This window comes from Tupaia chinensis, unplaced genomic scaffold, assembly GCF_000334495.1.
Source record: "Tupaia chinensis unplaced genomic scaffold, TupChi_1.0 Scaffold145814_1, whole genome shotgun sequence".
Lineage (NCBI taxonomy): Eukaryota > Metazoa > Chordata > Mammalia > Scandentia > Tupaiidae > Tupaia > Tupaia belangeri.
This window is the reverse complement of record NW_006205672.1, coordinates 1,069,957-1,083,353: the sequence shown is the minus strand read 5'-3', so window position 1 is coordinate 1,083,353 and position 13,397 is coordinate 1,069,957. Positions and strand designations below refer to the sequence as shown.

Here is a 13,397-nt window from a genome sequence, read left to right as displayed (position 1 = left end):
TCTCTGTCTCTCTCTGTCTGTCTGGCAAGCGCACACGCCCTATAGCAAAAACCTCTCCTAAATAAATAAATAAATAAATAAATAAATAAATATTTTGACTATTTTTCCTCCTCCCTATTTGCCTTTATTATTTTCTCCTGTCTCTTTAATTGCCAAATTATAAACTAAATGCTGTTCTCCCCCCTCCCCCCCTTTTTTTTTGCCATAGAGCACATGTACGTGTCAAAGAGATAGAGTGAAAGAGAGAAAGTACCCCCATGGAGTGTGGTCACACCGTAATTCTTTCTTCATCCCGTCAGGATTTTGGACAAACTTGCACATACACGTTCCCAGAATGTTTCTCAGGTTGCCATGGTTAGGACTCAATACACAGGGTTGCCGGTGTAGGAGCCAGCTCCCTTAACCAGCTACGAGACTGGCCCAAGAAATGCATTTTATATCATGACCACTGAAGAATACATAGGTGTCTTTTTTTTTTTTTTCCATAGGTTTCTTAACTGAAATAAAGGTTCGTGAAAAATACCCTTATTGGGGGGACCAGCAGTTAGGATAATGGCTATGTCGCTGCACTCCCATGGTTTGAGTCCCGGACTTGGTGGCTTAAACTCACGCCGGGCGCTTGTGCGTGTGTGCCCAAGATCCCGAGAGGAGAATGGAGGAGAAGGGATTGTGGCGTGGCCAACCCCCCTGCGGGAGTGATTTCTCGCTTTCTGTCTCTCTGTCTCTTTCTGTCTTTCTGGCAAGTGCACAGGCCTTATAGCAAAAACCTCTCCCCCCACAGAAAAAATACGCTTATTATGTGCAATACACTCTGATAAGATTTTCAACTCTATTTTATTTTATTTTTTTTAGTGTTTTTTATTTCGGGGGGGGGAGGGCTCTTGCCATAGGGTGTGTGCACTCACTGGAGGGAGACAGTGAGGGAAAGTGAGAAATTACCCTCCCTGAGGGGTGGCCATGCCACAATCCCTTCTCCTCCCTTCTCCTCTTTGGGCAATGCACACACAGGCGCCTCGTGTGATTCTCAAGCTGCTGGGTCCAGGACTCGAACCATGTGGGAATCCAGCACCTTAACCACCACCCCAACTGCTCGACCATTTATATCATTTTATTTTTTCAGTGCTATTTTTCATTCTGTTTGAGTTGATTTCACAGCACACAAATAGGTTACAATCTACAGTTTGAAAAGACTGGTCTAAATAAATATTCAAAATCACATGGTAAGTGGTTATGCTAAGATCTAAACCTAGGGACCAGCTGGTCGCATGGTGGTTAAGGCAGCTGGATGCCACATGGCTGAATCCCAGACCTGGCGGCTTGAAAAAACATGCCAGGAACATGTGCTTGTGTGCCAAAAATTCTGAGAGGAGAGTGGTGTAGCCTTTCTCCATGGGGGGTGATTTCATACTTCCCTGCTCTTGCTCGCTCTCCAGTTAGCACATATGCCTTATAGCAAAAATATTTTTTAAAAAAGAAAAACAACTTGAACCTAACTCATGTCTTTCTTGTAAACAAATGCCTCCCTGTTGACATTTTTTTTAATTGCCAAAGGGTTTATGTGCTCATTAGAGAGAGCGAGAGAGAGAGAGAGAAAGAAAGAAAGGAAAAAACCCTCCTCAATAGGCATTGGCATATCACAATCCTTTTTTCTCCGTTTTTCCACCCTTGGTGCATATCCTTCATGTTTTTCAAGCTGCTGACGCTTTGATTTGAACTGCAGTTGGCCATGTGGGAACAGGCTCCCTGTGCACAGTGCTTCACTGATGTACAATGATGCTGGCCCTACCTTTCTTTCTTTTTCTCTTTTTTGAGGTGTTTTTGCTATAGGGCTCATGTACCTGCCTGAAAGACAGAGAGAGAGAGAGACAGACAGAGAGCAAGAAGTCGCCCCCAGGGGGGGAATGCCTGGAATCCATTCTCCTCCTGGGATTTTGGGCACACATGCACAGGTACCTGGCATGAATTTCAAGCTTCTGGGTCTAGGACTTGAACTACAATCGGCCATGTGGGAGTCCAGTGCCTTAACCACTCCACTATGCAACCTGCTGGCCTGCCCCTACATTTAAGAAGTCTGTGAGGGGGACCAGCAGATGGCGTAATGGTTATGTCACTAGACTCCCATATAGTCAATATGGTTCAAGTCCTGGACCCAGCAGCTTAAAACTTATGCCAGGCATGTATGTGTGCATGCCCAAAATCCCAAGAAGAGAATGGAAGAGAAGAGATTGAGGTGTGGCCATCCCTTCAGGGGGTGATTTCTTGCTTTCCATCTCTCTGTCTCTCCAGTGAGTGCATAAACCCTATGGCAAAAATCTCTCTTAAAAAAAAGAAAAAACAAGTCTGCGAGGTATATGCATGCATATCCATTTAGTTAGCTAGCCATATACACACATAAATAATGCTTAGCTTTATCTCACAGGATGGAATCAGCAGGGTGTTTTAGACAAAAACGTACGCCTGCTAAGGAAGACAAAACACTCAGACAAATAGATAGAATGAATTCTCCCATTGAGTGTGCTGTGTGAATGCAGCATGTGCTTTCCTTTCTAAAGGAAGCTGGTTGTTAGCTACAGAAGCAGACAATACGGTCATTTACTTGGGGCTGCAGACTAGACATTTGCTTTGGTTTAATAACAACAGATTATCTCAGAATTTAGTACAGTTAATTTTTTTTTTGGGGGGGGGAGGTTTTTGCTATAGGGTGCGTGCACTCGCCAGAAAGACAGAGACAGAGAGATAGAAAGTGAGAAATCACACCCCAGGGGGGATGGCCACGCCGCAATCCCTTCTCCTCCACTCTCCCCTCAGGATCTTGGGCACGCACGCACACGCACCCGGCGTGAGTTTAAGCCACTGGGTCCAGGACTTGAACTGTAGTCAGCTACATGGGAGTGCAGTGACATAGCCATTACACTAACTGCTGGTCCCAATACATTTAATTTATGGTAGGGCCAAAATGAACAAAAACAGCATGGGTGAAGGTAGAAAGTGGGGAACAGGAATTGTAGAGAGTGGAGTGAGGAATAGAGACATGGAACATAGCATACTCCCCCAAATTTTAATTTGGCCCTTCATCTAATAAACTAAAGATTGTTTGAACTACAGAAGAGTAAATTGCATGTTACATTTTATTTATATTATTTAACATGGCAGAGAGTACTGTGATGTTCCATTTTAAAAACAGGACAGAAGAGACTTCTTAAATTTGCTGCCATAGGATATGTGAGCTCACCAGAGAGAGACAGAAACAGAGAGAGGGAAAATGAGAAATTATCTCCCAGAGGGGACAGCCATACTGCAGTCCCTTCTCTGGCATTCTCCTCTTGGGATGTTGGTCATGCATTCACATGTGCTCGTGTTTGTCAAGCCACCAGGTCTGAGACTCCAACCGCAGTAGTTATGTGCAAGTCCAACGCCTTAACCTCCACGCCACCTGCTGGCCTCCAGAAGAGACTACCTTAACACCCTATAACACTGGTGCAAATCTTAAAATCACCCAGTGGCCTGGTCTCCCAAAATGACTAGGCACAACCCAAACCTCAATCATGATGAAAACAGTATTTCCTTGGATGCTTCTACCTACGAGGGAACTTCAAAAAGGTTTGTGGAGGGGCCAGCAGGTGGTATGGTGGTTAAGGGTGCTGGACTCCCACATAGCTGACTGTGATTTGAGTCCTCGACCTGGTGTCTTTCTCTCTCTGTCACTTGGTCCCTCTCTGGTCAGATTAAAATAAATTAATTAAATTAAAATAATTATTTATAAAAAAAGTTTGTGGAGAAATGGAATTAAAGGATGAGTTTATTTTGGTGCAAACTTTTTTTGAACTCTATGCATAGTGTTTTTACAATTCACACTTTTTTTTTTGGAGAGGTTTTTGCTATAAAGAGGTTTGTGCATGTGCTCGCCACAAAGAGAGAGACAGAGAGACAGAAAGTGAGAAATCACCCCCCTGGGGGGGATGGCCACACCACAATCCCTTCTCCTCCACTCTCCTCTCGGGATCTTGGGCACGCACGCACACACGCCCGGCACTCGAACCGTGGTTGACTACATGGGAGTCCAGCAACATAGCCATTATGCTAACTGCTGGTACCACAATTCACACTTTTCATATTCCATCACCAGTGGTTTACTTTTCTATCTGCCATATACCTCTAATCTGTCAGCAGCAAGGTTCAGTCCCTCATCTCTTCCCACATGGATGATGGCTACAGTGGCTGGGCTGGATTCTTTCACTCCAGTTCTTTCATTTTCTAATGCTAACTTCATATCTTTCATTCATATATTCAATCAACAGGTAACTATAATGGTTGTGTGTTCTTCCCCTTTTATTTTTTTTAGGAATTATTTAATTCCATTTGTTATTATTATCTTTTTAAAGAGATTGTTGCTATAGGGCACATGTGCTTGCTGGAGAGACAGAGAATCAAAAAGTGAGAAATCGCCCCCCGGGGGAAGATGGCCACACCACAATCCCTTCTCCTTCATTCTCCTTGGGATTTTGGGCACGCGTGCACATGTGCCCAGCATGAGTTTCAAGCCACCAGATCTGGAACTGAAACTGCTGCTGGCCATGTGGGAGTCCAGCGCCTATGCCACCTGCTGGCCCCTTATTATAGTTTTTTTAATTTGACGAGAGAGAGAGACAGAGAGAGAGAAAGGGAAAGCGAGAAAGCAAGCCACCATGTCTGGGACTCGGAATGCGGTTGGCCATGTGGGAGTCTAGTGCCTTAACCACCACCTGCCAGCCCCAGGTTGTGTGTTATTCATTCATATCTCTTCTGCCTGGAAGGTTTCTTTCTGAGGTTATACTCCCATGCCACATCCCTACACCCTTGCTTCTCCTGGAATGCCCTCCTCTTTTTGACCCATTCAAGCTCTACAGACTTTAAAGGCTTTCCTCAAGCCTGCCTTTTCCAAGAAGCTTTTCCAAATTACCCAGCCCAAACTTACGCCTCTGAATTTTTAGTTCTTATCCACTGGAGTATCATGATTTTACTCTTTTTTTTTTTTTCCCCTTTTTTTTTTGGCCAGAGGTCGGGTATGTTTGTCAGAGATAGAAAGTGAGGGAGAAAGCACCCTCCAATTGGGGCATGTCATGCTGCAATCCTTTCTTCTCCATTTCTCCATCCTCTTGGGATTTGGGGCATGCATGCACATGTGCCTTGCATGCTTTTCAAGCCTCTGGGGCCAGGATTTGAACTGTGCAGTTGGCTGTGTGGGTCCCAGCTCCTTAGCCACTAGGTTATAAGGCAGTCCCTCTTCTGTTCTTTGTTTCATGAGTTAGTCTTATCCAGCTAACTCCTACTCACCTCTGCTGGAAAGTCAACCCGGATCCCTATCTGACCTTCATGTTGTTCCTCTGGGCTCCCACAGCACCCTGGGCTTTCTACTCACATAACAGGCTGTGCCATGATCATTACAGCAGGCCTCCTTCTCTGCGAGTTAGCTTTCCATGGTTTCAGTTACTTGTGGTCAACTATGGTCCAAAAGTAGTAAATAGAGAGCTCCAGGAATAAGCAGTTCATAAGTTTTAAACTGAACAGTGTTCTGAATAGCAGGATGAAATCTCATGCTGTCCGGCCTCATCTCACCTGTGACATGAATCATGCCTTTGTTCAGCATGTCCACACTATATATACCCATCCATTAGTCACTTACTAGCCTTCTTGTTTATCAGATCAAACAACCTATATCCTCTGCAAATAAGGGGAACTTGTCTGTCTCAACTAGAATGTTTGAAAAGTTGAGGGACCAGCAGGTAGTGTGGTGGTTAAAGTGCTGGACACTTCCATATGGCTGACCATGGTTCAAGTCCTGGACCAGATGGCTTACTTCTCACTTTCTCTCTCTTTCTCACCCTCTCTCTCTGGTCAAACTCTGGTTGAGTCTAAGTAAGCTAGTTTCTTTCTTTTTTGTTTTTTTTTAGAGGTTTTCGCTATAGGGCATGTGCGCTCGCCAGACAGACAGAGACAGAAAGTGAGATATCACTCCCCGGGGGGATGGCCACGCTGCAATCCCTTCTCCTCCATTCTCCTCTCGGGATCTTGGGCATGCATGCACACACACCCGGCGTGAGTTTTAAGCCACCCGGTCTGGGACATGAACCGCGGTCGACTACTGGGAGTCCAGTGACATAGCCATTACGCTAACTGCTGGTCCCAAAGTAAGCTAACTTCTACTAAGTGCCTGACTCTTAAAAAACAAGAGGTAGGGTCAGCGGGTGTCACACTGATTAAGGCACTGGACTCCCACACGGCCAATCACAGTTCCAGTCCTGGACCTGCCAGCTTGCTTTCTCACTTTCTACCCCTGTCCTTCTCTGTCTCTCAATGAGTGCATATGCCCTATAGCACATTTTAAGAATAATGAGATAACCGAAAAAAAAAAAAAACCCTCTAAAAAACCCCCACAAAACAAGATGTGAATAATATCAAAATCACAGTAATAGATTATTTCTAGCAGCATGAATAAGAGAAAGGGCTCTCTTGGGCTTTCTGGGGGTGTGGTGGTTAAGGCAGCTGGATCCCATATGGCTGACTGCTCAATTGGAATTCCAGACCTGGCAGCTTGAATATATACTGGGCATGTGTGTGTGTACCCAAAATCCAGGAAGGAGGCAGAAATGGAGGAGAAACAATTGTGGCATGACCATCTGTGCTTTCTCACTTTCGCTCTCTCCTATCTGTCTCTCTGGGGAGCACATGTGACCTCTGGCAAATAAAGAGAAAGAGAGTTTTATGAAAATACAACTAGAGAGACAGTCTGATGGTACTTGCTTACTCCTTGTAACATTACAGATTAAACTCCCTTCTTCAGCCTTGCTCTCATTGCATTGACCATGAGAAGCAGCAGCTGGACTTAGTTTGGCCAGTAAAAAGTTGCTACACATAAATGTTATCTTCTATGAATTACAGTGGATAAAAGAGCTTTTCTAGGCTTCCAGGAATAATGAAAATGCTGTTCGAAGTGGGTTATTCCTTGGCTCTAACTCAAGTTAGAACCCTTTCTATGGACTTGAAAGTCCATGATGGCATGTTGTTATGGAGATTATTTCATAATAGAATCCTTTATGAGACCAGTGCTGCTGATTTGCCCAGTGAAGGTCAAGATTCCCTTGAATCTTACCTAGAAGATGGTCTAGTCTACTGGAGATGGGGCATCATGAGGAAACAAACTAAGGTTCACCAGCCAGGAGCTAGAATGAGCTTCTAGACATGTGCATGAGGCCAACGTGAACCTTCCAACCTAGCTGACTGTCTTGAGATGCATGAGTAAGCCACAGCAAAATCAGCAAAGAACTTTCCTAATCAAAATTTACAAAATTGTAAGAAACTACAAATGATTATTGCTTTAAACCACTAATTTTTGAAATGTTTGTAAGATTGCACAGCAGCTTCTCACATTGAGAATCTTTAGATATAAATGCCCAAGTTTTGTTTTTAGGTTGTGTTATGATAACTAGCAGGTAAGGATTATTTATAGTTTGGATTTTTTTCCCCCTTAAATAGATGACCTGTCCGTTGGTTTCATCTTGTCATCTTTCTACTACTATGTATCAAAAAAATCTGATTGGGGCCAGCAGGTGACGTGATGATTGGAGCACTGGACTCCCAAATAGCTGACCATGGTTCGAGTCAGCTTGTTTTCTTGCTTTTACTTTCTCTGGACAAATTTTAAAATAAATAAATAAGTAATTCTTTTTTTAAAAAAAGAAAATCTGATATTCATCTTCATCTTTCTCTTATACGGAATTTTTAATGCTAACTGGCAAAGACAGTGGTTCCATATATTGGTTCTATACATTTTTGCATAGAAAAATATGCCATGATTTTCTTGACAACCTAATAGATATAGACCCAGACCTGGTTTCTTAGGTTAATATTATGTAGATCCAAACTTAGCCAAATTAATGTCTCTGTGAAAACATTCACATTACCATATTCTAATAAAAGCTTGGAGCCCAAAATTCATTTTCAAGAAGATAGTTCTTTTTTTTTTTTTGGGGAACTAGCAGTTAGCGTAATGGCTATGTCGCTGGACTCCCACATAGTCGACCGCGGTTTGCGTCCCGAACCCGGTGGCTTAAAACTCACGCCGGGTGCATGTGCGTGCATGCCCAAGATCCCGAGAGGAGAATGGAGGAGAAGGGACTGTGGTGTGACCATCCCCCCGGGGTGTGATTTCTCACTTTCTGTCTCTCTGTCTGTCTGGTGAGCGCACGCGCCCTATAGCAAAAACCTCTCCAAAAAAAAAAAAAGAAGATAGTTCAAAGATTTCGTTTTCTGAAAACCATTCAGTAGATATCACTCTGATTTTTGTGTTGATCCTAATATCAATACCAATGATAAATAGGTATGTCTGAAAGGGTACATTGTGTCTGAAATCTTAGGAAGGTCTGTGGGTATAGAGATCTCTATAGATAGTGAAGATATGAAGAGATGAGCTTGGGTATTTTAAAAAATACTAGATTCTGGATAAATTATAGCAAAAGTAATTTTTTTACATTTTACTTATTGTCATTATTTTATTTTATTTTATTGAGATTTATTTTTTGCTATAGGATGCATGCACTCGCCAGAAAGAGAGAGACAGAAAGTGAGAAATCACCCCTCAAGGGGGATGGCCATGCCGCAATCCCTTCTCCATTCTCCTCTCGGGTCACACCCAGAATGAGTTTGAGCCACCAGGTCCGGGACTCAAACTGCAATTGGCTACATGGGAGTCCAGCGACATAGCCATTACACCAACTGCTGGTCCTGTCATTATTTTATTTTTAATAATTATTTATTCATTCCATTAATTTTAAAATTTGACCAGAGAGAGATACAGAGAGAGTGAGAGAGGGAAAGTGAGAAAACAAGCTGCCAGGTCCAGGACTTGAACCATGGTCAGCCATGTGGTAGTGTCCAGCACCTTAACCACCATGCTACCTGGTGGTCCCAATTTTATTTTTTAAAAGTTGATCAGAGAGAGACAGAAAGAGAGAGCCATGTGAGAGTCCAGCTGCCTTAACCACCATGCCACCTGCTGATGCCTCTAGCAAACTTAATTTTTAGCACATTGCTGGGCTCATTAGGAAATAAGGGAAATCACGAAGGAAAAAAAGAGTAACGTTAAGCTGAAACCTAGGTAAAGGAAAGCAACAGGCAGCAGTAGAAGTTTGCCCTGCGGACAAATGTCAACAACACTGTGAGTGAAGTCTAAACTTTGGGCCTAGCCAAGGAAGGGGAGAACAACCTGGGACTCCTGAATTGATCCTGAAGGGGCTGACGTAGTCCTAGGTCAGGACACTCCCTGGCTCCTGAAGAAGCAAATGCAGATCCTTTCAGGAGGGAAGTACCCCCAGCTTAGGTCCTAAGGATTCCCATAGATTAAGTTTAACAAAATATGAGTTAAAAACTGAAAAATTACTAAATATACAAAGATACACACTATATGGGCCAGAGTTAGCAGAAAACAGAACAGATTCAGACATTTAAGTTAAGTTACATAATATAAATGAACAATCTCAACAAATTTGAAAGAATTGACATCACAGACACTACATTCTCCGAACACAAATGACTAAACTGCAAATCAATATAAAAAAGAAAAATTCCAGTTTCCAGACATTTGGAAATTTATAGAACTTTCCTACATGAGTCAAAAAAGTCACAAAGGCAATTGATAATGTTTAGAACTAAATAATAATAAAAATACTGTACAACACAAAAATCCTGTTAAATACAGAAAAGCAGGGTGTTGAAAACTAAATATAGAAGACAGCCTAAAGATTAATCAGTTAAGTGTCAGATATTAAGATGTGGGCTAGTGCCATGGCACAGTGTGTAAATAAAGCTGCTCAAGAGAAGCTGGATCCCACATGGCGACCATAGCTGGAATCCCTGGCCCAGCTATCCTGGAACATAACAAGTACCCAAGAACCAGAGGACTGGAGGGCTGGAAGACTGGAGAAAGGGACTGCAGCCTGACCAGACCCTGTGGAGGAGCTCATCAATCTTTTTCTCACTCTCATGTGCACATACATGCTATGTCATGAAGAAAGAAAAAAAACGATGAATTAAGATGTTATAAAAGAACATAAATTGAAAGAAAACAGAAGGAAGGGGATACTACTGCTAAGATCCATAATTAATGAAGTGGAAAACAAATATATAGAGGAGAGACTCAGCAAAGCCTAAAATAATATCTGAAGATACACAAGTAAAATAAACAAATTTCTGGTGCAATTGATGAAGGAGAAAAAAAAGGTTAAATAAACAGAAATGAGAAGGTGAACATGACTACCCAAAGAACAGAGGCAAAAAAGAAAATAGAAGAAATACACGAACATCATGTAAAAAAAAAAGGACATGAAATGTACCAAATCCTAATGAAACATATCACCTAAATGGACTCTAGAAGAAATAGAAAACCCAAGTAATCTGTGATTATTAATAAGTTTAACCAATAGATAAAACTATTCCCACAAAGAAACACCAGGCTCAGATGGCTTTATAGGTGAATTTTACCAAACTTTCAAGGAACAATTCATTTCAATCTGGGGTACATTCTTCCAGAGAATAAGACAAGGGAACAGTCCCCAACTCAGAGGGTATACAGACCAAAAAGTACCATCTTAGAAACCTCATTATAAATCTTACTAAAAACAAAGGCACTAACATGTACAAGAATGTTCATAGCAGCATTGTTTGTAATAGCAGAAAATTGGAAACAGCCCAAATATCATTGATAGATGTATGGATAAATAACTTGTGGTTAATGCGCTTGATGGGATAGTATACGGGTGAAAATGAGTGAACAATAACATGGATGAACCTTAGAAACAATGGTAAGTGGGGGGAAAAAGCAAATTGCAGGGGGCTATTAGAGTGTAACATTTTTGTAAAGTTAAAACAAGCAAAACTAAACATATTTTTGAAGTATACATATGTTTTTAAAAACATGTAGAGCAGTTAATTAATAAACACAAAATCGAGGAAGTAGTTGCCTCTAAGGAGAGGCAGGGGACAGGACATACACAGTCAGTGGTATTTCTAATGTTTTAATATGTAAATTGAGTGATGGGTCATAGATACTTATTTTACTATGATACTTCATAATTTATTCATGTTACTTATTTTTTAGATATCAAATATTACATATTATAATTTTTAAAAATCTGTTGTGATAGAAATAAATGAACAAATGAATTAAGTTTCCCTGAAAGAATATCTATTTCTTGGGAAGAACCAAGATTCCCTGACAGAAGCTACCCTATATAGAGGACAAAGTAGGTCCTCAGCAAATATTGGTTGGTTTACTGCCTTTCTCAAGGACATACAAAGAGTGGCTAGATTCCCTTCCCTTTGGTGATCTCTGATATGCAGAACTGCCTTCTTCCACACATGTAGCCTCAACTTCATAGTCCTGGCTAAGTCTCTCTCTATATATGTAACAAGAGACTGACACCTGGTGGAGAGATACAGAATGAACTTAGTGAAATGACTAGGAAGTAAATTTTTCACTCTGGTTGGTCCAAGAGGCAGCAGGGTGGTGGATAGGGAAGGGAGGAGGAGAAAACAAAAGCTCAGAAACAGGAAAAGGAAGGAGCTCCATCTCTTAGACAGAAATGGAGGGAAAAGAGGGATTGCCATCTAAATGAGAGTGAAGAGAAAGTTCCCAAAGGAGAGTGACTTCCCATTCCTTCCTCTGAGACTAGAACAAGAGAGAGCTGCAGTAAATGCAAAACTGAGGAAAAAAGGAAAACAGCTGATCTCAACCTAGTGCACCAAAACTACATGGACTTCATAGTAGCAGCAGAGTGTCAGTTCCCTGCCCAGCAGCTCCCTCCAAGGTCTCATCTGGAGAACCTATGAGATTGTGGAGGCTGATCCCACCTTTTCCCCAAAGATGTAGTCCATGATGTAGAATTAGCATACAAATTAGCATATACCATCCTCTGGCTACAGTGATTGCTCAGGGTGGACATGTGACCCTGGCTGGCCTATTCAGAGCGAATCTCAAGGCTTTTTGCTTGCATTACTGTCACAAAGATGTCCTCTCTGGACATAAACGCGAAAACATGTCATCTTAGGCATGCTGCTAGCCGTGAGGTGCCCCAGGTTTAAGTTGATCCTACAGAAGGTGGAGCAGTGAGCAAAACACTCAATCAGCTATTTAGAGACATACTCAGCCACTGGATTAAGCGTCACGGAGCCAGCACTACCTCTGGACTTTGTAGTTTCATGAACCAATAAATCCTTTTTGTTTTAAGTCAGTTTGAGTTAGGTTTTCTATGACTTAAAACCAAAAGATCCCTAACTTATACATTCATCGTACTTACCCTAGCCCTATCTTTCTATAGGATGGCAGGGATCCTGGTAAGAAGGTCACTACAGATTTATTGGTTGCACTAAAGCCAAGGGTAACGAGCTGGAAAGGTCAGAGGCAGCAACCAGGCACTATGTAAGACTAGGTGACTCAACTGTCTACACAGGGAAGAATGGACTTGGATAGGGAAGGAACAGCCAAATAAGAGCAAGTGCAGAGAAGGGCCCCTACTAGGCAGACAGGTAGAATTAACATATAGATATAAATAATGCTTTCCACAGACCTTTCATGGGGGTGTTGCTTTGGGGTCTTTATGTTCATGGGATGAGGAACTTTGAAGCACGTGCTCCTTTAAGTCTTTATTACCCTGTGCTGCAGTGTCTAACTCTCCCTTTACCAACTGAAGAGCCTCCTTTTGGCTTCTACAGCCTTTGATGACACTCACTTTTGGGGTGACAAGAGGAATTTTATCTTCTGCTTCTTTGGCATGCCGGGAACTAGGGCCCTTTCCTCCTTTGGAAACAACACCGTCTTCCCGACCTTGAGCAAGCACTGCTCCCTTCTCAGTCTCTCCCAGAGGCCCTGGCGTCTCTGCCCCTCCAGCTGAGGAGCTTTTCTCTGCAGAGCCCCATGTCTCCCATGGTAACCTTGAGGACTGGGTGGAGTCCGTGGCTGCTGCTGATTTCTCAGATGCAGAATTCCTTTCCCCATTTCCACCTGATTTTTTTCGAGGGCGCCCCCGTTTTCTTTTGGCATCACTCGCTGTGTCTTCGGTATCTGGCTTCGCTGCTTTGGCTGGTGGGTCCTGCCCACTGGCCTCGATCACAGGTACTTCAGCTGTCCTCTTGATGCCCTTGTCATGGGGTGTTAGGTCACCACCTATGCTTAGCTCCCTGTTCTCTGTGCCCCGGAGCTGAGTAGGGCCGCCAGGAGGCGCTCGTCCCGGTCCAGGCCCTGGTCCAGGCCCAGGCCCAGGCAAAGCAGGAACAGTAGGTAAGATCATGTTAATGATGGGCACGGCTGCTGGGGGCCCCCCTGCCCTACTTGGCAGAGGGAGTGTAGACCCTTTTAGGGCACCTGA

At 42.9% G+C, this 13,397-nt stretch overlaps 1 protein-coding gene across 2 annotated transcripts in view; it reads right to left on the bottom strand.

The window, feature by feature from the left end:
• Nucleotides 1-10,495: 10,495 nt before the first annotated feature.
• The window catches only part of RFX5 (regulatory factor X5), an 8,188-nt gene continuing 5,286 nt past the window's right edge, over nt 10,496-13,397 (bottom strand). Inside the window, exon 11 of one of the 2 annotated variants that reach the window (XM_027768291.1) lies at nt 10,496-13,356. In XM_027768291.1, coding sequence (XP_027624092.1) covers nt 12,603-13,356 — 754 coding nt within the window. In that variant the 3' untranslated portion in view covers nt 10,496-12,602. Of the gene's footprint in view, nt 13,370-13,397 lie in introns of both variants that reach the window. The other variant, XM_027768292.1, reaches the window with a different exon arrangement.